The sequence below is a fragment of the Pogoniulus pusillus genome, chromosome Z, assembly GCF_015220805.1.
Source record: "Pogoniulus pusillus isolate bPogPus1 chromosome Z, bPogPus1.pri, whole genome shotgun sequence".
NCBI lineage: Eukaryota > Metazoa > Chordata > Aves > Piciformes > Lybiidae > Pogoniulus > Pogoniulus pusillus.
The window spans coordinates 39,324,657-39,347,676 of NC_087309.1; the positions used below are offsets into that span (position 1 = coordinate 39,324,657).

Consider the following 23,020-nt stretch of genomic DNA (forward strand, 5'->3'; position numbering starts at 1 on the left):
CCAGAGATGCTTAATGAAGGATGAAAATGAAGAGGGTAGGAAGTAGTTTTTTGAAAACAGACTGAAGGCATGAGACTCAGAAGGCTCCCCCGGGCCAGCATGGGACAGCATCAGAAGCTGAGCACATCACCTGTGCAGTGTTCCAAAGCTAGAACGTAGAGAAGGACAGAAGTAGAGAGGGAAAATGCTGGACAACCCTGCTTGGCAAAAGATAAAGGACAAGGGCAGGGTGGTGGACTTTAATAAGGAAGAATGTCTTGTTCTTGTTGGAAAAATGCAGGAAGGGTAACAAGATGGGTGGTGCTGGACAAAAAGCCTCAATAGCAGGTTCAAGTCTCATGGAAGAAGTCTGAGCTGGGAGGATTAGATAGGATTTCAGGATTAGATAACATAGGAGAGCTGTGTGAGATAGGAAGTTTCAGAGGACAATCCCTTTGGTGTGATGATCACATTGCAGGAAAACATTAAACTGTGGCATTAGTATGAAACCAAGTCTTTGAGAAGTGGATTAAAGACCATGAAGGTGGGACCCTCGCAGTACCTCTCCTCTTGCCACAGAGATAGAGGCTGGATTCATTATGGATTCTTTTTTTTCCTCTCCCCTGCATTGTTTCTCTCACACTCATAATGTTTAATGATTAAAGCATATTAATTTTTTTTTGTAACTAAGGCATGAATGAATTACAGCAAGCATTTTAATTACTTAATAATGCTCTAATCAAGAGCTTTAATAACTCTGTCTGGAGAGACAAGTTGTTTTTCCATTCTGATGTCCATTTGTTTATCTCTAGTGATCTCCAGTGATTTGGGGAGAGACTTTTGACAAGGGATTGTAGTGACAGGATGAGGGGCAATGGCTTTGAGCTGGAAGAGGGCAGATTGAGGATGGAGAGGAGGAAGAAATTCTTGAGAGTGATGATGGGGAGACACTGGAACAGGTGGCCCAGGGGGGTTGTGGGTGCCCTCTCCTTGGAGACATTCAAGGCCAGTCTGGATGAGGCCTTGAGGAAGCTGGTATAGTAGAAGGTGTTCCTGCCCATGGCAGGGGGGTTGCAACTAGATGACCTCTAAGGTGCTTTCCAAGCCAAACTACTGTGTGATTCTATGGCGATTTTTAAGTGAAATGGAAGTGTAACCCAAACTAGGCGCCGCTCATCAACAAGCTGTACTTGCCTTTAAATCCAATGTGCTGACTGAATACCAGACCCTTTATGGAAAAGCTGAGATGTGGCCAAGAGGCATAGATTCCTGAAGCTACTTCTCAGTGCAAATGCCAATGAAAGATAGGGTTCTGCACAGAAAAATGGAATCTTCCTTCTGGAAAAGCTTTATTTTAAAAATCCCCTCTCATTGCTCTGATTCCTCTGGTTGTCACTCAGTGAAATATCAAGGGCAATGCTGCCAGTTTTTGAGTGTGGGCTCTTTCAGTACTGCAATCCTCAGGAAACACTGGAATAAAAACTCTCACATTAAATTCTAACGCTCATACACTTAGCAGCACTTCATAAATGTATTACAGATTATCCTAATGCAGGCTTATGTCCTTGCTCAGACAAACGTACCGTGGGAATTATTCACTTGTTCTTCTGTAAATGTCTTACAGTTGTCTACATTAGACATGAATATCAGAAATACAAACAAAAGCATAGGAGCAAGTTGATAATTCTGCAGCAGTCACAGAGACTGAAAATATTTTAAGCTGTCCTTACTTTACAAACAACCACCCCAGAAATAGTTATCTTCCATTTAAATCATTGTGCCAACCTGGAAATACCTTCCATTTAACCAAAGTCACTATGAGAACTTACAGGACACCAGTGATCTCAAATCATACAATTAAAAAAACATAGAATTGTTTGTGTTGGGAAGCACGTCTACAATCATCAAGTCCAGCCATCAAACCAACACAATCATGGCCATTAAATCAGATCCCTAAGTGCAATGTCCACACATTTCTTGAACACCTCCAGGGACAGTGATGCTATCACCTCTCTGGGCAGCGCATTCCAATCCCTGACCATTTCTGCAGCAGCAAAGACATTTTTCCTAATCTCCCACCTAACCCTTCCCTGGCAGAATTTAAGGCCATGTCCTCCTCATACTAAGGAGAAGAAATTGGCCTCCACTTCACTCCAGCTTCCTTTCAGGGAATTGTAGAGGGCAGTGCGATCTCCACTCAGCCTCCTCTCCTCCAGGCTAAACAACCCCAGTTCCCTCAGCCACTCCTCACAGGACTTGTTCTCCAGACCCCTCACCAGCTAGTGGCATTGTGCAAATCGCGAACAACTTGTACTACAACTTGTACTGGCTGAAATTCCACCCCATCTAGATCAATTCTTCTGCCAAAGACTCCATCCGTTGTAGCTGGGAGTTTGTTAAGTGGAGCACCAGCTCTGTGCCCGCCATGACCCATCCTCAGTACAAACATAACATTAAGACTTGTTCACACCCCCGTTAAAGCAGCAGTTAGTTTTTGATGTCTTCTCTAGAATAAGACTGCAGTGGTTTGAGGGGGTCCCAGGTTCACAGAGACAAGACCGCCCCAGGGGACGAACTTGTGCATCCCTGGATATCGTAATTTTGTCATTCAGTCCCACAGTCCTGCTGACACAGTCAGCTCTCTTTTCTCCCTTCCTTTTGGATCTCCAGAGGGATTCTTATCTAGGTAACTATGTAGGAGTCAACCTGCCCACAGCCTTCAGGGCCCCAGCTGCAGAGAACTTCCAGCTGCGCAATTCAGGCCTGCTTGGGCCTAAATGAGACACAGTGAGGGAAAGAGAAACCAAACACTGGGGTTTTGGTGGGTTTAGTTTGGGTGGGAGGAAGGTTTTGGGGGAATTCTCATGTATACTGTATCTGCATTAGGTGTTAAGGATTCGTGTGTATCTTTTCCTGCACATCTTTACATACAACTTTCTGTATTCCCCTCCAATCATAGAATCATAGAATCAACCAGATTTGAAGAGACCACACCTTGAGTCCTGTGTCCAGTTCTGGCCCCCTCAATTTAAGAAGGATGTTGAGGTGCTGGAACATGTCCAGAGAAGGGCAACAAAGCTGGTGAGGGGCCTGGAGCACAAATCCTATGAGGAGAGGCTGAGGGAGCTGGGCCTGTTTAGCCTGGAGAAGAGGAGGCTCAGGGGTGATCTTATTACTGTCTACAACTACCTGAAGGGAGGCTGTAGCCAGGTGGGGGGTGGCCTCTTCTCCCAGGCAGCCAGCAATAGAACAAGGGGACACAGTCTCAAGTTGTGCTGGGGTAGGTCTAGGCTGGATATTAGGAAGAAGTTGTTGCCAGAGAGAGTGATTGGCATTGGAATGGGCTGCCCAGGGAGGTGGTGGAGGCACCGTCCCTGGGGGTCTTCAAGAAAAGCCTGGATGAGGCACTTAGTGCCATGGTCTAGTTGACTGGATAGGGCTGGGTGCTAGGTTGGACTGGATGATCTTGGAGGTCTCTTCCAACCTGGTTGATTCTATGATTCTATGAGACATCCAAGATTATCCAGTCCAACCTAGCACCCAGCCCTAGCCAGTCAACTAGACCATGGTCCCAAGTGCCTCATCCAGGCTTTTCTTGAACACCTCCAGGGACGGTGACTCCACCACCTCCCTGGGCAGCCCATTCCAATGCCAATCACTCTCTCTGGCAACAACTTCTTCCTAATATCCAGCCTAGACCTACCCCAGCACAACTTGAGACTGTGTCCCCTTGTTCTATTGCTGGCTGCCTGGGAGAAGAGGCCACCCCCCACCTGGCTACAGCCTCCCTTCAGGTAGTTACAGTATCACAGTATCACAGTATCACCAAGGTTGGAAGAGACCTCACAGATCATCAAGTCCAACCCTTTACCACAGTTGTAGAAAGCGATGAGGTCACCCCTGAGCCTCCTCTTCTCCAGGCTAAACACCCCCAGCTCCCTCAGCCTCTCCTCATAGGGTTTGTGTTCCAGGCCCCTCACCAGCTTTGTTGCCCTTCTCTGGACACCTTCCAGCACCTCAACATCTCTCTTGAATTGAGGGGCCCAGAACTGGACACAGGACTCAAGGTGTGGCCTGACCAGTGCTGAGTACAGGGGAAGAATAACCTCCCTTGTCCTACTGTCCACACTGTTCCTGATGCAGGCCAGGATGCCATTGGCTCTCTTGGCCACCTGGGCACACTGCTGGCTCATCTTCAGCTACTATCTATCAGTACCCCCAGGTCCCTCTCTGCCTGACTGCTCTCAGCCACTCTGTCCCCAGCCTGTAGTGCTGCTTGGGGCTGTTGTGGCCAAAGTGTAGAACCCTGCACTTGGCCTTGTTAAATCTCATCCCATACTGCCGTTTTTAAAAGAAAGAGTAAATTAAGTCTGCCATGCTTTCAAACAAAGAACTATGACAAACACTTACGTTATTTACATGGGATGGTTACAAAGTCAGAGAAGAGAAGCTCCAGTGAAGAATTTTGAGCCCTGGAACGTGCACTGTAAAAACCAACTGACTGCTATCCAAGCTCCTGTTGACCTGACTAAAATGAACTCTATAACATGCACTCTTCCACAACAGCAATGTAGACATCAGAGAAGTTAATCTTGTTTGAAAGATTCCACTTGCACTCTCAGACAGTATTTTCCTTCTGAACTGCATTACTTTCCCTGAAAGGAGCACAAAGTTGGCAAAACAGTATTGAATCTCTGACCATTTTAGTAATAGAACATTTATTTCCCTATGCACTAAAGAACAATGTCAATGCTACTGCACTGCATCTGTTCTCAGCTGCTGATCTGCGTAGCTAGATTCCAGCCCACAGCAGAAACATGATTACAGGTTGTTGAGAGTTCTCACACAAAGTACCACTACAGTTTTTACCACTTAAAAATATCCTGCAGTAAGCCAAATTTCAACTGCAAGGTTAGGTCTCATTAACAACCTCACAAATCCAGACAGGTATGAGTCTCTTAACTTGTCAAACGAGCAACTGCGTCTCATGGAGCAAGGTCAAACACTCTTCCTGCATTTAAATTAATACCGTATAGGCTGTGCCTTCCTTTGAACCTGATTTTATATATTGCACAGCAATATATTACCTATGGCTTTTAGGAGATCTGATAATCAAGCATGAAAGTTCAGCAACGGCTTTATGTATTTTAGATTACGTTCCTATAGAGATCGGTGATTTTCCTGTTCCATTGACAATCAACTCTACTTTTTGGAGTTACCACAAGTTAACAAAAGTCTCTGTTGCATTATTTCATGTGCTCCTCATGCTTTGTGAGTCATTAATGGAAAAAAATCAAGGATCTGACTATTTCCAAAACAGCAGAAATCTCACATCAACATCCTCAGACGCTGTAAGCAATTTGCTACATAAACTAGAATTAATGCTGAACAGGATTCAGGAAAGTGTCTTATTATTTCACTTTTCATTCATGTGCCTTTCACATTAATGTACTCCTTCAGAACCTTCTTTCCTACAACAGAGCTAAATATGTATTCAAGGATCTGTGATAAATTTCCCAGTTTTCATCACCGCTATTATTTTTCTTCCTCTCCTACTTCCAATGTCACTTAAAACTAAAGAGAAAAGAGAACTAAGAAAATAATGAGCTAGAAAAGCAGTGGGCTGCATAAAATAGCACCAGCTGTATGCTTTGAACCATATTTTGCAGGAGAAGGGTTAAAATGCCTTCAGAAAAAAAAAAAAATAAAGAAGCCTTTTGAAATAAAGAAGCTGCATCCGAGCACAGTACCTGCAGAGACACGTGGACAGTCTGGCAGCATGGACTCTACCGATGTGTCCAGGGGCTCAGAGCTGGACACCCAGTTACAGCAGTTCTGAAAGAGCAGGTGGGAAATTTGGGAGTAAGGAAAAAAAAAATCCAAACAAAATAACAACAACTCAGGAACAAAACTAAACACATTTTACAACTAAGTAGAACAATCGTGTCAAAATACTCAAAATAATTTGCATATCATAGACTGGGAGGTGCATGACAGAAGTTTACTCATGCTAACTGGTGCTGAAATGTTGTATTTTCACACCACATAAGTAAAAAAAGAGTAAGATGTGCTCAAATGGCATGACTTGAAGTGATGTTCTGAGTGCCAGTGGATTTAAGCAGGTGCAGGGACCAATCCCGTGCCTGAATTATCTGTTACACGTCTTAACCTTTTTCTTTCCATAGTTGTTAAATATGTTAAATTGATAGAAATGCTGACCCATTAATAGATCAGATTTTTTCTGGGTGTTCTGATGTAGTGCAGTGTGGAAAGAACGGTTGTGATACCAGAAACTAACAGATTTGTAACTGAATGAAACCCAGGACAGCAGGTTAATATTCAAATAACTGGAAATACAGGAGAGGTGAACTGCATATGAACACTTAAAAATGCAAATAATGGTCCTTGGGGAGTTATGTTCAGGAAGGATTCACAATTTACCTTTCATTCCTGAATACTATGAGTAGGATGAATTTACCATTAATCTTCAAAAAAAATGTTTTGCTGCAAATGTGATCTACTCAGAGAAGCAGGGCAGATTTGAAGTACTAAATAACAAGTCTTGAATAAAATACACTGAAACCACACCAAATTTAAGACTCAATGACAAAGCAACTACATTTTCAGCAAGGTGGCCCTCCCTTACCACAAATACGTTTGTTTTATTCCCCCTCTCTGAAAACCTGATTAACTTCATTAGTGTGGAGAAGAGATGAATAAAAAAAAGCCCCCCGACCCAAACCACCAACCCCAGACAACTTTTTGGAGAGACCCAATGAATTTTTAGACAGATTTCTAAAAAATCATCCCATCAATCATGACTGCAAAAAAATGGACGATTGCTATTCTAGTAAACAAGCATGTATTGTGTGTTTGTAGATGCTTGCTGCCCTAGTTGTGCACCATGGAGTCCGTCCTTACTGTGGAAAGATCCTTGACTGGTAGATCAAGTGTCTTATTGTATTTCCTTAATTCATTCTGTCTGGAAGAAGATGTCAGCTGTGTTGCAGTGAGGAGAGAATTTCAAAGGCTTCAGTCCCCACCAATAAAGGGCGAGGAATGGCTTTTGAATAGATTTGTCAAGGCAACCCTACTGTTCTGGGACCAGGGAGAGCAGGAACAACATAAAGGAAGGGTTGCTGTATGAGATTAGAAAGTGAAGTTCACAAAGCATGGCAGATTTTTGTAAGAAACAGTAGATCAATGAAACTATTGAACTCGATGGAAAAAAAAAAAAAAAGAAAACAAACACACTACCCAGTAATGTAACCTTTTTTTTTTCCTGGGGGGGGGGTGGGGGGTGGGGTGTGTAGGAAAAAAATGGTTAAAATGGAAGCATTTCACAAAGGCTTTAAGGTTTAAAGTTGTCAAGCATTATACATTTTACAATTTGCATGTGCAATTTTAATTAACAGCTGAATGTGAAATTGCCAGTGTTAAGACGGCAGAAATTATATAAAAGGAGTAGAATTTTTATGAAGTATTACATTCATTTGAAATAAGTAAAAAAAAAAAAAATTAATATTAACTACTGATAGAACACTACATCAGAGAGCTGGAGATAATACAGCAGATTAGCACACAATTAACCAGCTTTTATATACAATGTGACACTTGCCTGTAAGAAATAAGTATGCTCGAAAGCAGTGTCAAGATATGTAAATGGATGATTTGTTTTATCATTCATCACAGCTCCTAATAAATTCAAAAATCATGACTTCTATAGGTACTAAAAATAGGCCACCAATGATACAGGAGAGATAGCTTCAATGAAGAATTACTTTTTTAACAATTCATTCTTTCAATGACAGCAATTAGCCCTACAGACAGGCAGCGATTAGGTGTATATTTTAATTATTATTCATTTTACCAGTAGCCTTAAACCTGATTAAAGTAAGAGATATCCAGGTGATATGCTAGTCTTAATACCACTCAGCCACACTTCACATATGTAAAATCCTTTCTTTCTTATAGGAGATTTTTGATGCTAATGTAAGTTATGACACTCCATCCACTTTTTAGGCCATTAATCATTTAACTTATTCTTTAAGATCTACTTTCTGCAAATGAAATTAAAGGTAGTGCACTTGTCTTATTCAGGCTAGATGCTTAAAGAAAAATGGAGTTGTCAGATTCAAATTACAGGATTTAAAATTTCAGTTTTACTACATAACATACATTTCAAGGTTTTGATTTCCCATAAAGAAAATGGGGATTTTCTTTTTTTTCCCTGACAGAGCCTGTAGGGGTTACCATTCTTTATATTTTTAACATTTAAGTCAGAGCTGTCAGGCTGCATCCCAGGTGATTCTCTATTCCCATCAGCCATGGCCTATAAAACTGGAAGGTTAAGTCAGGAATAGGCTGTTGACACAGAGAGTTTCACTACATCCATAGGAAAAAGCCCAGTCTAACAAACAGTTCAAGGATGTGACCACTTTAAATTTTTCACATGCACCAAATTGTTTCAGCATTCTGCAAGAGGATTTGCAGGAAACATGGACATGAGCTTGACCTGGTGAGGAGGATAAGACCCATAAACATGTAGCCATTCAAGTTCAGTCGGTCCCATGTTAAAAACAGATCATTAGAAGATCTCAGCAACCCCACAATCAAGCATTAAATCAATAATGCATGCACAACCTCGTTCTTCACCCAGCAGTGAATCTTGGTGCTTGCTGGCCATCAAGCAACACCAGACCATCTTTGGCCCAATGAGCTGTTGGTAGGTGCACCACAGGAAATACTCCAACTTTTCATCAGGAAACTGCGCTAGTTTGAGGCTAACTAGGATATTTTAGTGAGAGAAATTAGAATATAGGCTGTGAAAATGAAACAGTGGTGATGCCTACTTCACTCAGGCTTGCTCAGATGTATAAAGACAAGAACATAAATATAGACAACACAGTTGCTGTGTGCATCTGGCTGCCTCTCTTCTCTCCCTAATCTGCTGCCTGTGTAACTAATCCTTTTGCTTTCTAACTCCCCTGGCTCATCCTCCAAACTCACCTTGAACATAAAGCAAAATCTGGGATAGGGTAGAGGGGTGGAAAGGAGGTGGAAGGGTGGTTGGGAGCCCCTCATGGGGATTCTGGTTTCTGGGAGGGGTGTTGTGTTCCTGTATTGCTTTTAACTTGTTTATTTTTTGTATATAGCCGTATATATTGTGACTATCTGCTTGTATATTGTGCTAAGCTGTAACTATAAAGCTTCATTTCTTAATTTCCAGCTCGGCTGAGTCTAGTCTAGGTGATTTCATCAGAATGTGGGGGGGTGGGTAACACCCAAACCATCACAGAAACCTTGGAGCACTTCAGAAGTAATTCCACCTCATAAAACCACTGAGAGAAAGGACTTTTTTTTTTTTTTTTGTTTTGGCCAGTTATACAACAAATTTGCACAAAGGGTTTAGGGGGAGCTTTTCCACCATCACCAGATCAAACTAGGAGCACTGGGTGTGCCCAAGACTCTGCTCCAGATACCAGGCAGCTCGTAGGGCTGCCTTGGTTCATGTCTCTACATGGCTGTGCAGCAGGAAGGAACACTGGACTTGGTTCTTATTATTTCGACTGCTAACTTTGAAGTTCAAAAATGGCTTTAATCTCGGTTATTTTAGGGGCTGGAATGGGCACACAATTTCCACGGTCCTGTAATGCACTGCCTTTCATACCCTAAAGAAATGGAAGAGGTCAGCAGATAAAGAGATGTTTATAGAACCATACACAGACGTATGTTCCCCAACTCTTTAAAAAAATAAAGCCCATCTCACCTCTCGCATCCACTCTCGAATAGTTTTCCCAGCTTCTTGATGCCACACATTGTGAACAGAGTCTGTCAACGCCACAGCAGTTACCTTATTCTTCACTTCTGCCTCTCGTTGAATCATCTGTTAAAAAATATTGGCTTTAAGTTCTTTCTTTCTATTGAATAGAGTCTGCTTAGTCACAGATAACGATCTTAACTTAAAGAAAAAGAAAAAAAAAAAAGAAAGAGCAATACAGGTTCAATACTTGACTTCACTTGTTTTAAAGTTTATACAAATCCTAACAGCTCCAGAAACACAGAAAGACCTAATATTTTTGATAAAAGAAATAATACTAACTTTTAACTGACTGAACTATTCAGTCCTATTATTTTCCATGTGGCTTGACAATTCTAGGATTAAAGGTGTCATAGTGAAAAAATGGAAGATTCCCTGAGGACACCTTTTACAAGCTTCTCCAAGTTCTATTTCTGTGCTTCAGGGAAGCTGGTACCTGTGGTTCACTGTAAGCTACTCATGACTATCTCTACTAATTTTCAGTAGATTGCTGTAGTTTTTCTGATGTACAATCTTACTTTGACTTGTATAGGGTTTTTTGGGCTTTCTTTCTATTTTATCCAATTTAGCTACTTTGCACTCCCACCACGCTCCCAAAATTCTTTGTGGTCTAATATATATGCTTACCCAGCTAACATTTCCAGGATGTTAAAGAGCCTCTGTTGTTGCAAATGACCGTATGACTAAATAATATTATTAGTTTTAAAACCAATTAAATGATTGCTGGAAAAAAAAAAAAAAAGGAGAAAAAAAAGAAAGGGAAAAAAAAACAACACAAGAACAGGCTGACAAGAGATGCTGTGGAATTCAGCACTGCTCTGCAAGATAAAAGGGACAGGGAAAGAATAGTTTGATATCAAAGAGAGACAAAAAGGTTTTAATCTCCTGACACGAGTGACCCTAATTTGTAACACTGGATCAAAGAAAGTATAATGAATTATACTTATAAAACCAGCATTTTGCAACTACTGCCTTTATCACAGTGCAAGTCACACTAAAAATTATTTCTTTTTCAGCTTTTTTTTTTTTTAATATATAACTGGCAACACACACAACATTTCTAAGCTCAGGCATTCTTTGTTCACGCTCTATCATATCGGCAGACAGGAATGGCTCCAAAAGAGACCTTTACAACTGGGATGGGAAAATGTTCTTCTGTTTCGCATCAGAAACTTCCAAATAAACACCTGAATTCAAGTGTCTGATAGGAAAGTAGCATTTATCCACACCTCACACAAAACATCTCCTGGTTTCTTTTAAGTATAGCATATAGAGGGGTTGGTGGTTGGACCTGATGATATTAGGGCTCTTTTCCAAATGAAACAATTCTATGATTTTACAATTCATAGAATTATTAAGGTTGGAAAAGACCCCGAAGGCCAAGACCAACATTCAAACCAACACCACCATGGCCACTAAACAACACACCCAGGTGCTATGTTTATACACTGAGTACCTCCAGGGATGGTAAATCCATCACCTCCCTGGGCAGCCTGTTCCAATGCCTGACCACTCTTGCAGTAAGGAAATTTTATCTAATATCCTACCTAAAACTCCCCTGGTGCAACCTGAGGCTGTTTCCTTTCATCCTATCACAGGAGCTCCCAACACAAGAAGGATGTTGGAGTGAGTCCAGAGGAGATGATTAGAGGGATGGAGTACCTCTGCTATGAGAGCAGGCTATGATAGTTGGGGCTCATCAGCCTAGAGAAGGCTTCAAGGAGACCATGTAGTGGCCTTTCAGTATTTGAGAAGGGCCTAGAGGAGGGCTGAGGAAGGACTATTTACAAGGTCTTGTAATGACAGGATGAGGGGTAATGGGTTTAAACTGGAAGAGGGGAGATTTAAACTAGAAGTTAGGAAGTTCTTTAAAGCAAAGGTGGTGAAACACTGGAACAGGTTGCTCAGAGAGGTTGTGAATGCTTCCTCATCCATCAAGGTTGGATGAGGCCTTGAGCAGCCTGTTCTATTAAGAGGTGCCCCTGCCTATGGCAGGGGGTTGGAACTAGATGATCTGTGAGGTCTCTTCCAACCTAAACCATTCTATGATTCTAAGCAAACTCCCTGAATCAAATATTCTTAATTCCAGCTCCACACAATACCATTATGACCAATCTCAGTTTTCATTGCCTTTGTTTTTTTTGTTTAAATGATGCATATTTTAAAATCAGTGTAATTCAATAAATATTCTTGAGAAAACATAATCACAGCTGATGGACAGGTAATGTCAATGCAGAACATTACAGACAAAATCAGGAACGGTGTCTTTCAAAATGCAAGAATTACTTGAGGGCAAGAGGGTAAATGGTCTCCTGGGATGCATTAATAGGAGCGCAGCCAGCAGGTCGAGGGACGTTCTCTTCCCCTTCTACTCTGCCCTACCGAAAGAGGCCACATCTGAAGTACTGGGTTGAGCCCTGGGCTTCCTGACTCAAGAGGCACAAAAAACTATTGGAAAGAGTCCAGTGGAGGTTATGAAGATGCTGAGGGATCTAGAGCTGAGAGCCTGGGAACAACAGCACCAGAGGAGATCTGATCAATGCTCAGCCAAGAGCTAAACAGACTGGGGGTCCTCAGAGGATGGGGACAGACTCTCCTCAGTGGTGCCCAGGGACAGGACAAGAGGCAAGGGACACAAAATGGAGCTCAGGAAGTACCATCTGAACAGGAAGAGAAACCCCGTTGGTGTGAGGGTGCTGAAGGCCTGGAGCAGGCTGCCCAGAGAGTTTGTGGAGTCTCCTTCTCTGCAGAGATTCCACCCCTGCCATGCCATTGTGTTCCTGGGCAAGCTGCTTGCTGTGGGTGCCTCTTGTTTGGGCTTTGGACCAGATGATGTGCAAAGGTCTCTTCCAACCCTCACCATGCTGGGATTCCATGACATGACACAAGATTTCAGCAGAGCTTTGTACATGATAGGGAAGTGTATATGAATAAACTCTTGAGAATGATCTTTCTTCATGGGAAGCCTTTCCAAACATGCAATTTCTTCCATTTACCCTCTTGTGGGGGACATCTAGTGTCCAGAATGTTTGGAGTGGATATGACACAACATGTACATGCAGGACACAGATTTAGGACAAAATACCTTCTGAACTTCATCCACCTGCAAGACAACACAGACATTTTCAGCCAACCATATGACACTGAGTGCTGAATTTCACTGTAACCATAAAGATGGCAAAACTCTCTCCATTATGAAGCTATACATAACAAATCTCTAAGGTCTTCAGGGCACTGCAGGAACCACTGGGGGTTCTGCTAAAACAGAGATGAAATTCCTGACCTCCAGAGGAAGGTGGAGTCTCAGTGCAAGGGGGTTTTGTTGATGCTACCATCCCCATCCCAGAACCTGTATGGACATCTCATGCATTGATAAAAGCTTTCTCCTGCAAAGTACTAGCTCATCACTTTCAACCAGTTTAGTGCTACTTGGGACACATTATGAGCAACTCAGCAGAAATTATATTTTTTAATTTTCTTTTTTCCTTTCTTTTTCTCCTTTTCTTTTATCTTTTTTTTCCCCCTTTCCTTTTCTCCTCTTTTCTGTTCTCTTTTATCTTTTATTTTCATGTTCTTTTTTCTTTTCTTTTTTCCCCTTTCCCTATCCTATCCTATGCTATTCTATCCTTTCCTATCCTGTCCTATCATTCTTCACAACTATCCTCAGGGCCCAAGTGCAGCTTAGATCTTCCAAACATCAGAGAATGCTGGTTTTTAGATGGCATTTTTACCATCTCACTTATCAACTGGAGCTGAGATGATCCTGGAAGAGATGACTCTTTGACTGCAGGCTGCTTCTGGGAGGGCTCTACCTTGTTGTTTTCTCTTACCAGGCAGCAACTGCTTTACCTTAATAGGTGAGGCACCATCACCTTCCTTCTCTAAACAGTGCAGCATCTGCAGAAAGACCTTCTGAAATTCCTTCGAGGAGCTGTCATAAGCTTGTGCTGCCAGGTTTCATCTAAAACCAACACCACAGGCAGTGTGGTTAAAGGATTGGACCCTCCATTCCATGAACTTGCTGTAAGAGTGGGTCTGAAATCCTATCAGGAAAAAAGTTCTCTGAAAGACAGTGTCTAAAGCCCAAAGCTGTAAGCCACACACCTCCAACTTAACACTGAACCCTGCTGTACGTTGAATGAGTTAGAGAAACACACCATAGGTACTGCTACTCGTCTACCAATGCTGTGATTTAATCGGGCAGAAGAGCAGAAATACCATTGTCCTTGAAGCACACCTACCTACCAATTACTCAGAGCTATTACATGCTGGGGAAAGCTTAAAATTGTCACCAGCTCGTTGTGTTCCAGCATGACTTCCTCCATGAAGGGCTGGTCTTCACAAGCACTGCTAATGACCAGCAAGTGAGAAAAAAATACTTTCTGCTTTGGAAAAGCATTTTTTTTCTCTAGCTATTGTGTCTTATATTTCAGTTTTGAAAACTAGTCATCCAGTTCGTGTAAGAACATCAATTTTTTCTTCAAATCACAAGGAAATGGAGATGTGCAGTTCTCTTCTCCCTTTCCAGACCTAGCTCAGGATTGCTTTTCTCAGTTTCACATGGAGGAACTGGCAGCCATTGGCCATTGATCACCATCTCTTCCTACTCTTTCTTCACACAGATTTCAAATTATCTATGGCACAGGGAACAATATGCAATACCCAACACAGAATTACAGAATGGTTTGGGTTGGAAAGGACCATTAAAGGCCATCTAGTCCAACTCCCCTGCAATGAGCAGGGATGTCTTTACCTAGATGATCTTTAACTAGACATGCTGCTGGTGCTTGCTGCTTAGTTTTGTGATTTCCTGTCTCTTCAGAAAGATCTGCAAAAAGACAAATGCTGACAACAGGAGGCTTTTTGATAACTCAGCCACGGTGCTGGGGTCAGGACAGGGGCTTCTGGATGCAGCAGCAAAGAGGGATGGAAGGTATTAACTGAGCTTCAGTTATAGATTTTTCTACATCTCTACAGAAGAAATAACTTTTGGTAGGCATCCATGTCCTCATGAGCCAGCTTGGAAAGAAAGCAGACAAAGACAATAGAATCATAGAATCAACCAGGTTGGAAGAGACCTCTAAGATCATCCAGTCCAACCTAGCACCCAGCCCTAGCCAGTCAACTAGACCATGGCACTAAGTGCCTCATCCAGTCTTCTCTTGAAGACCCCCAGGGACGGTGCCTCCACCATCTCCCTGGGCAGCCCATTCCAATGGGAAATCACTCTCTCTGTGAAGAACAGAGTGGAGAAAGGCTCAAGGGTATAACCTTCACTTACACAGGATGTCTGATGTGTCCATCTCTCAGTGACACAGAAATGTCACAACAGACCATGTCAAACCCAAGACACTTAGCTTCCACCATAACAGCTCAAGTCCTCTCCTACAACAGGACATTAACTGAATAACAACCAAAGAAACAAATCCAGAAGATGCTCAAGCAGCAAACCCTCTTATCAGGGGCAATTTATCTCAATACAAGGCGTGTTTGTAGGTGTGGTGCTGATAGGCATGGTTTAGTGATGACTTGGAAATATTGGGTTTATGGCTGGACTTCATGATCTAAAACATCTTTCCCAATCAAAATTATTCTGTGATTCTAAGAAGCCTTTCTACTTTTGCCCACAGAAGCTTCAGTACTCAGTAAAAGCTTCAGATCTAATGGATTGATAGCTCCCAGTTAAAACATATTTACCTTTTGTAAAATTGCTTTGAATTTCTATAGATTTTAAAAATTAAGGGTGCATAAAAAAATTGTTAAAGATGTTAACATTCATCACAAATGAGGCACCTAGCTGACACTCACATTTGATACAAATCAGTGCCGTACCAAATTCCAAGGGAAAGATGCTATGGAAAGTGTGTGTGCTCTTGTACAGGGCACTGGTGAGGCCATACCTCAAATCCTGGGCTCAGTTCTGGGACCCTCACTCCAAGGAGGACACTGAGAGGCTGGAGAGTGTCCACAGAAGGGCAGAAAAGCTGGTGAAGGGTTTGGAGGACAGGGCTCATGAGGAGCAGCTGAGGGAACTGAGCTTGTTTAGTATGGAGAAAAGGAGGCTGAGGGGAGACCTCATTGCTCTCTATAGGTCCTGGAAAGGAAGTTGCAGTGAAGTGGGTGTTGGGCTCTGCTCTCTCATATCAGCTGACAGGGTGAGAGGAAATGATCTGAAATTGTGCCAGGGGAGGCTTGGTTGGACATGAGGAACAATTTCTTTCCTGCAAGAGTGGTCAGGGATTGGAACAGCTTGCTCAAAGATGTGTTGGAGTCCCCATCCCTGGAGGTGTTCAACAAACATGTGCACATGGCAGTTTGGGACACGGTTTAGTGGCCATGGTGGTTTGAGGTTGAGAGATGGACTTGATGGTCCATCCACAGAACCCAAACAGTTCTGTGATTCTATACATGGCTTTTGTTTTCCTGAAGATGAGTGTATGTCAGGGTCACCATCCCTGGAGGTGTTCCAGAAATGTGCAGACATGGCTCTTTGGGACATGGTTGAATGGCTATGGTGGTGTTGGGATGACAGTTGGATTCAATGATCTTAAGTGTGCTTTTCCTACCAAAATGGTGAATGGCTATGAATCCATACATCAGTAAGTTCCACAGACAGTAAGTTTTCACAGTCTAGAAATCACTTCCTTGAAGATAAACAATCTTAATTTATTCTCAGCTGAATGGATTTTGCAAGAAGCCACCTTTCTGTGCACCCCTTCTTTGGGTGGCTTACAGTTCCACTCACTCTATCCTTAAATTCCTTTTGCTTCAAACAATTAATTTATAGTCAGAAGTAGGTAAACTGGCATTTCTCTGCAGGTAAAGTGGTTCTCCCCTCTTACTGTATCATTCAATACACCACTCTGAGCCCTCTATAGCATCTCAACCATATTTTCATGGAGTTACAGAATCGTCTGTTTGGAAAAGACCTAAAGATCATCAAGTCCAATCACAACCTAACATGTCCCTGTATGCAACTGTTAGACCACTGAAGTTTTTCCACTTTACTTTAGTCTTTGTGTTCCTTCTTTGCAGTCACAGCAAAGTTTGGATTTGTAATTTATTATACATAAATCATCACCACTTTGTATTGGAATTACTGGGAGGTACCAGAGAGTACTGCAGAGGCTACAAGGCTGCTGAGTGGCCTGGAGCATCCTTCCTCCTCTGAGGAGGAAAGGCTGAGAGACCTGGGGCTGTTCAGCCAGAGAAGAGCTCAGCAAGATAAACACTCAGCAAGAGCTAAAGGGGCTGTAGGGAGAAAGAAAATGGGGACAGACTCTTGCCAGTGGTGCCCAGTGACAGGACAAGAGGCAATGGGCACAAATTGGAACCCAGGAGGTTCAGTTTTAATAGGCAGAGAAACTTGTTTGGTGTGAGGGTGCTGGAGGCCTGCAGCAGGCTGCCCATAGAGGTTGTGAAGTCTCTTTCTCTGGAGAGATTCCAAACCCTGCTGGACCATGTCATTCTGGGCAAGCTGTTGTGAGTGCCCCTGCTCTAGCAGGCAGGTTGGACTAGATGATCTCCAGAGGTCCTTTCCCATCCCCACTATGCTGAGATTCTGGGATTCCCTTATAGAGTCATAGAACATAGAATCAACCATGTTGGAAGAGATCTCCAAGATCATCCAGTCCAACCTAGCACCCAGCCCTAGCCAGTCAACTAGACCACGGCACTAAGTGCCTCATCCAGTCTTTTCTTGAACACCTCCAGGGACGGTGACTCCACCACTTCCCTGGGCAGCCCATTCCAATGCCAATCACTCTCTCTGGCAACAACTTGCTCCTAACATCCAGCCTATACTTTCCCCGGCACAACTTGAGACTGTGTCCCCTTGTTCTGTTGCTGGTTGCCTGGGAGAAGAGGCCAACCCCCACCTGGCTACAACCTCCCTTCAGACCCTTCAGATAGTTGTAGACAGTAATGAGGTCACCCCTGAGTCTCCTCTTCTCCAGGCTAAACAACCCCAGCTCCCTCAGTCTCTCCTCATAGGGTTTGTGTTCCCGGCCCCTCACCAGCAGGTCACAAACATGTGTTTACTCCAACCAGGTAGAAGCATTTGGGCATCTTTCTGAAAGTCCCTTCCACACCAGTGGCTGAAAAATTGTTCTTTCACTTTGGAAGCGAAAACATCAATTATCTGTTTGTACAAGTGCTCAGCCCTATCACTCACACAAGAAAGGGCTTGAAATCCCCTAAAATGCATTCCTCAAATTCATACATATTAATTACCCATTTATTGGCCAATTTACTAAGTGTTCTACTGCTAAACTGTCTGTAAGGTCAGATGGCAATCCTCCGTAAGTTTATATTACACAATTATCATAACTTTATAATGACAAAAGGTTAATGCCTTTATTATCTATAATATGTCCACCCACATAAGACAGCCTCTTATACGTATTACATGTGCAGTATATTTAATGTCTGTATATGCAGTTAGGATAGATGATAAAATATACACTTGGCATAGATTTTGTAATATGTTTTATAACATATACTTGGTGAGTTCTGTTATCAAATGAGAGCATCCATGTACTAAACGGGGACTTGAAGAGTCTGATGCTGCAAGCAAGGAAATCCATGAGTAGCAGAGAACCATTGAATCTCTAAGGTTGGAAAAGATCTGTAAGGCCAACAAGTCCAGCCTTCTACAAAACACCCTTGATGATCACTAATTGATGTTCCCAACTGCCACATTTACTAGTTTTTTGAACACCTCCAGGAATAGTGACTCCACCACCTCCCTGGGCAGCCTGTTCCAATGCTTGACCGCTCTTGCAGCAAAGAAATTTTTCCTAATATCAAGCCTAAGCCTCCCGTGACACAACTTCAGGCCATTTCATCTTGTCCCGTTGCTAGTGACTTGGAAGTAGAGATTGATCCCATTTTCCTCCAACCTCCTTTCCAGGTGGCTGCAGAGAGCAATGAAGTCTCCTCTCAGCCTCCTCTTCTTCAGCCTAAACCACTCCAGCTCCCTCAGCCTCTCCTCCTAAGACATGCTCTCCAAACCCCTCACCACCTTCGTCACTTGGTTACACTTCGGGTACCCTTTGCAGTGCTGATTCCACACATTTTATGCCTATCCTAACAAATTTTAAATGGCTAAAACTCCAAACTTCTGAGAAGGGTAAAAATGATCATGAAAACATGATTCTATTAGTTTTATAGTCTCATACAACAAAATACCCCCCCTCACTTAATACTTGGAGGATTCTTACTCTTCTGAGTTGCTTGTAATAAGAAATGAGGAAAAACAGTTTGGGGAAAAAATGTCATAGAAACATAGAATGCATTGGATTGGAAGGGAACCTCGAAGGTCACCTTGTCCAACCCCCCTACAGTCAGAAGACACCTCCAACTAGAGCAGGTTACTCAGGGCTCCATTCAAGTTTGACTTAGTATCTCCATGGTCTAGTTGACTGGATAGAGCTGGGTGATAGGTTGGACTGGATGATCTTGGAGGTCTCTTCCAACCTGGTTGATTCTATGACAACCTCAGTGCCAGGCAAGGTCATGGAACAGGTCATCTTGAGTGCCATCACAAAGAACCTACGGGATGGCCAAAGGATCAGGCCCAGCCAGCATGGGTTTAGGAAGGGCAGGTCCTGTCTCACCAACCTGATCTCTTTTTATGATCAGGTTACCTGCCTGGTGAATGTGGGGCAGGCTGTGGGTGTAGTCTACCTGGACTTCAGCAAAGCCTTTGACACTGTCTGCCACAAGAAGCTCCTAGCCAAGCTGGCAGCTCATGGTTTGGACAGATTCACTCACAGTATCACAGTATCACAGTATCGTCAAGGTTGGAAGAGACCTCACAGATCATCAAGTCCAACCCTTTACCACAGAGCTCAAGGCTAGACCATGGCACCAAGTGCCACGTCCAATCCTGCCCTGAACAGCTCCAGGGACGGCGACTCCACCACCTCCCCGGGCAGCCCATTCCAGTGTCCAATGACTCTCTCAGTGAAGAACTTTCTCCTCACCTCAAGCCTAAACTTCCCCTGGCGCAGCCTGAGGCTGTGTCCTCTCGTTCTGGTGCTGGCCACCTGAGAGAAGAGAGCAACCTCCTCCTGGCCACAACCACCCCTCAGGTAGTTGTAGACAGCAATAAGGTCACCCCTGAGCCTCCTCTTCTCCAGGCTAAACAATTCCAGCTCCCTCAGCCTCTCCTCATAGGGCTGTGCTCAAGGCCTCTCACCAGCCTCGTCACCCTTCTCTGGACATGCTCAAGCATCTCAGTGTCCCTCCTAAACTGGGGGGCCCAGAACTGAACACAGTACTCAAGGCGTGGTCTAACCAGTGCAGAGTACAGAGTCAGAATGACCTCCCTGCTCCTGCTGACCACACCATTCCTGATGCAGGCCAGGATGCCACTGGCTCTCTTGGCCACCTGGGCACACTGCTGGCTCATGTTCAGGCAGGTATCAATCAGCACCCCCAGATCCCTCTCTGTTTGGCTGCTCTCCAGCCACTCCGACCCCAGCCTGTATCTCTGTATGGGGTTGTTGTGGCCAAAGTGCAGCACCTGGCACTCTGTGCTGGGTCAAGAACTGGCCGGACGGCAGAGCCCAGAGAGTGGTGATGAATGGTGCCACATCCAGTTGGCAGCTGTCACTAGTGGTGTGCCCCAAGGATCAGTGCTGGGCCCAGTCCTGTTCAATATCTTTACTGATGATCTGGACAAGGGGATCGAGTCCATCATCAGTAAGTTTGCAGATGACACCAAGCTAGGAGCAGGTGTTGATCTGTTGGAAGGTAGGAGAGCCCTGCAGAGGGACCTGGACAGGCTGAATGGGTGGGCAGAGGCCAATGGGATGAGATTTAACAAGGCCAAGTCCAGAGAAGGGCAACAAAGCTGGTGAGGGGCCTGTAGCACAAACCCTATGAGGAGAGGCTGAGGCAGCTGGGGGTGTTTAGCCTGGAGAAGAGGAGGCTTAGGGCAGACCTCACTGCTGTCTACAACTGCCTGAAGGGAGGCTGTAGCCAGGTGGGGGGGGTGGCCTCTTCTGCCAGGCAACCAGCAATAGAATAAGGGGACACAGTCTTAGGTTGTGCCGGGGAAAGTATAGACTGGATGTTAGGAGCAAGTTGTTGCCAGAGAGAGTGATTGGCATTGGAATGGGCTGCCCAGGGAGGTGGTGGAGGCACCGTCCCTGGAGGTGTTCAAGAAAAGACTGGATGAGGCACTTGGTGCCATGGTCTAGTTGACTGGCTAGGGCTGGGGGATAGGTTGGACTGGATGATCTTGAAGGTCTCTTCCAATGTGGTTGATTCTATGATTCTATGATTCTGATTATACTAACCTCCACCACATTTCTGAGCAACTTGTTCCCGTGTTTCACTACTCTGATTGTGCAGAAACTTCTCCTAATGTCCAACCTAAATCTCTCCTGCTCCAGTTTCAAACCACTGTCCTTCTCCTATCGCTACAGCCCCTTCTAAAGAGTCCCTCTCCAGCCTTCCTGTAGGTCCCCTTCAGATACTGAAATACAGCAGTAAGGTGACCCTAGATCCTTCTCTTCCCCAGGCTGAAAAGCCTCAACTCCCTCAGCCTGTCCCTACTGGGGAAGTACTCCAGTCCTCTGATCACTTTCGTGGCCTCGCCTGTACCAGCTCCATCAGACACATGTCCTGCTTGTGCTGAGGGGGCCCCAGAGCTGGTCATTTAAAAAAACCCAAACAACAAAGCTCTGAAGGTTTACTTTCTCTTGAACTTTTAAAGAAGTCTTTCATCTGCTTCTCTGGTCTTTCAGCTCTGGCATGGTGCTTAGATGGTATGTGCTAGGTTTGAATGGCCATGTGTACAACATGCATTTGGCTGGGAGCAATACAATTTTGACGCAAGTCCTCCATTGTCTGCAGTTGCCTCATACTGGTTTGCATCTCTAAGAGGTTTTGGCATATTCCTTTCTGAATTCCTTTCTGAACTGGAAGCTCCCCTTGTCCAAGTTTCCTCAACCATTTTCAGAAGTAAAATGTAGTAGAAATTCCAGAGGATAGAAACAGCATCAGACGGACTCTGGAATATTTGCAGAATCAGTGGTAGATGGGAAGAGAGAGGAAATTGCATGCCAGGAATGGTGTGTGAGGGGGCAATTTTTATTTCATACTTCTGGAATCACAGAATCATAGAGGTGTTTCAGTTGGAAAATACCTCCAAGACCTCCAATCTTCAACCCAAAATCACCACAGCCACTAAACCATGTCCCAAAGTCCACACACTTCATGAACACCTCCAGAGATGGTGACTCCACCACCTCCCTGGGCAGCCTGTTCCAGTGCATGACCACTCTTGCTCCATATCTCCCACTTAAATCATCCCTGGCACAATTTCAGGCCATTTCTTCTCATTCTATCACACATAAACTCTTTTGACCAAACATTCTTGCTTCCAAGTCCACACGACCCCAGTATCACATTCTCAGTTATCCTATCTTGCTTACATTTTTTGGTTTCAATGTGTCTCCTGGTACAGTTTAAGGCCATTTCTTCTAAAAGATGGACATGTGGATTCTTTCTGGGCAACTTCACATGCTCTCCTTGGAGTTTGGTATACGTCTACAGTCACTCAAGATCATCTTAAACCCTCTTTCACTCAGTCTTACACATTCTGGAGAAGAAAAGGCCCTGGGGACACCTAGAGGGACTGTTCCCAAAGGCCTGCAGTGACAGAATAAGGACAATGATCTGAACTGAGAGCAGAGCAGAGTTAGATTGGACGTTAGGAACAAGTTCTGCACCATGAGGGTGGTGGAATGCTGCAACAGGTTGCCCAGGAAGACAGCTGAGGTCCCATCCCAGGAGATATTCAAAGTCAGGCTGGACAAGCCTCTGAGCAACCTGATCTAGCGAGGGATGATGTCCAACCCCACTGACTGCAGTGGGGTTGGACAGGATGCCCTTTGGAGGTCCCTTCCAACACAAACCATTCTATGATTCTGCAAAACCAAGTAATTAGTCTCTCTGAATGGTAGCACTTTGAGCCCTTCCTCAGTTCAGAAAGGCATCCCTTCACTGTGAAGCACATACCTATGTGTGTCACTCTGGGCTTCACAAGACCTTTCACTGTTTCCTGGATATAATTCCTGAATTTCTGAACCACTCTTCATTTTTTTTTTTTTGGTGCATCTTAAAACAGAATTAGATCCTAGAGTCTTCATAAAATATTCTTCTTTAGGGATTATAATTACTGAGGAACTATGCTTGAAGAGGACAGAG

The 23,020-nt window shown here is 43.8% G+C and overlaps 1 protein-coding gene across 2 annotated transcripts in view; it reads right to left on the reverse strand.

Moving 5' to 3' along the window:
- ARB2A (ARB2 cotranscriptional regulator A) overlaps window positions 1-23,020 on the reverse strand; it is a 401,267-nt gene that overhangs the window by 106,164 nt on the left and 272,083 nt on the right. For both annotated transcript variants that reach the window (XM_064140251.1, XM_064140250.1), the window contains exons 9-10: window positions 9,749-9,865; window positions 5,730-5,814 (exon numbers count right to left, since the gene is read on the reverse strand). In XM_064140251.1, the coding sequence (XP_063996321.1) occupies window positions 5,730-5,814; window positions 9,749-9,865 (202 nt within the window). The remainder of the gene's footprint in view (window positions 1-5,729; window positions 5,815-9,748; window positions 9,866-23,020) is intronic.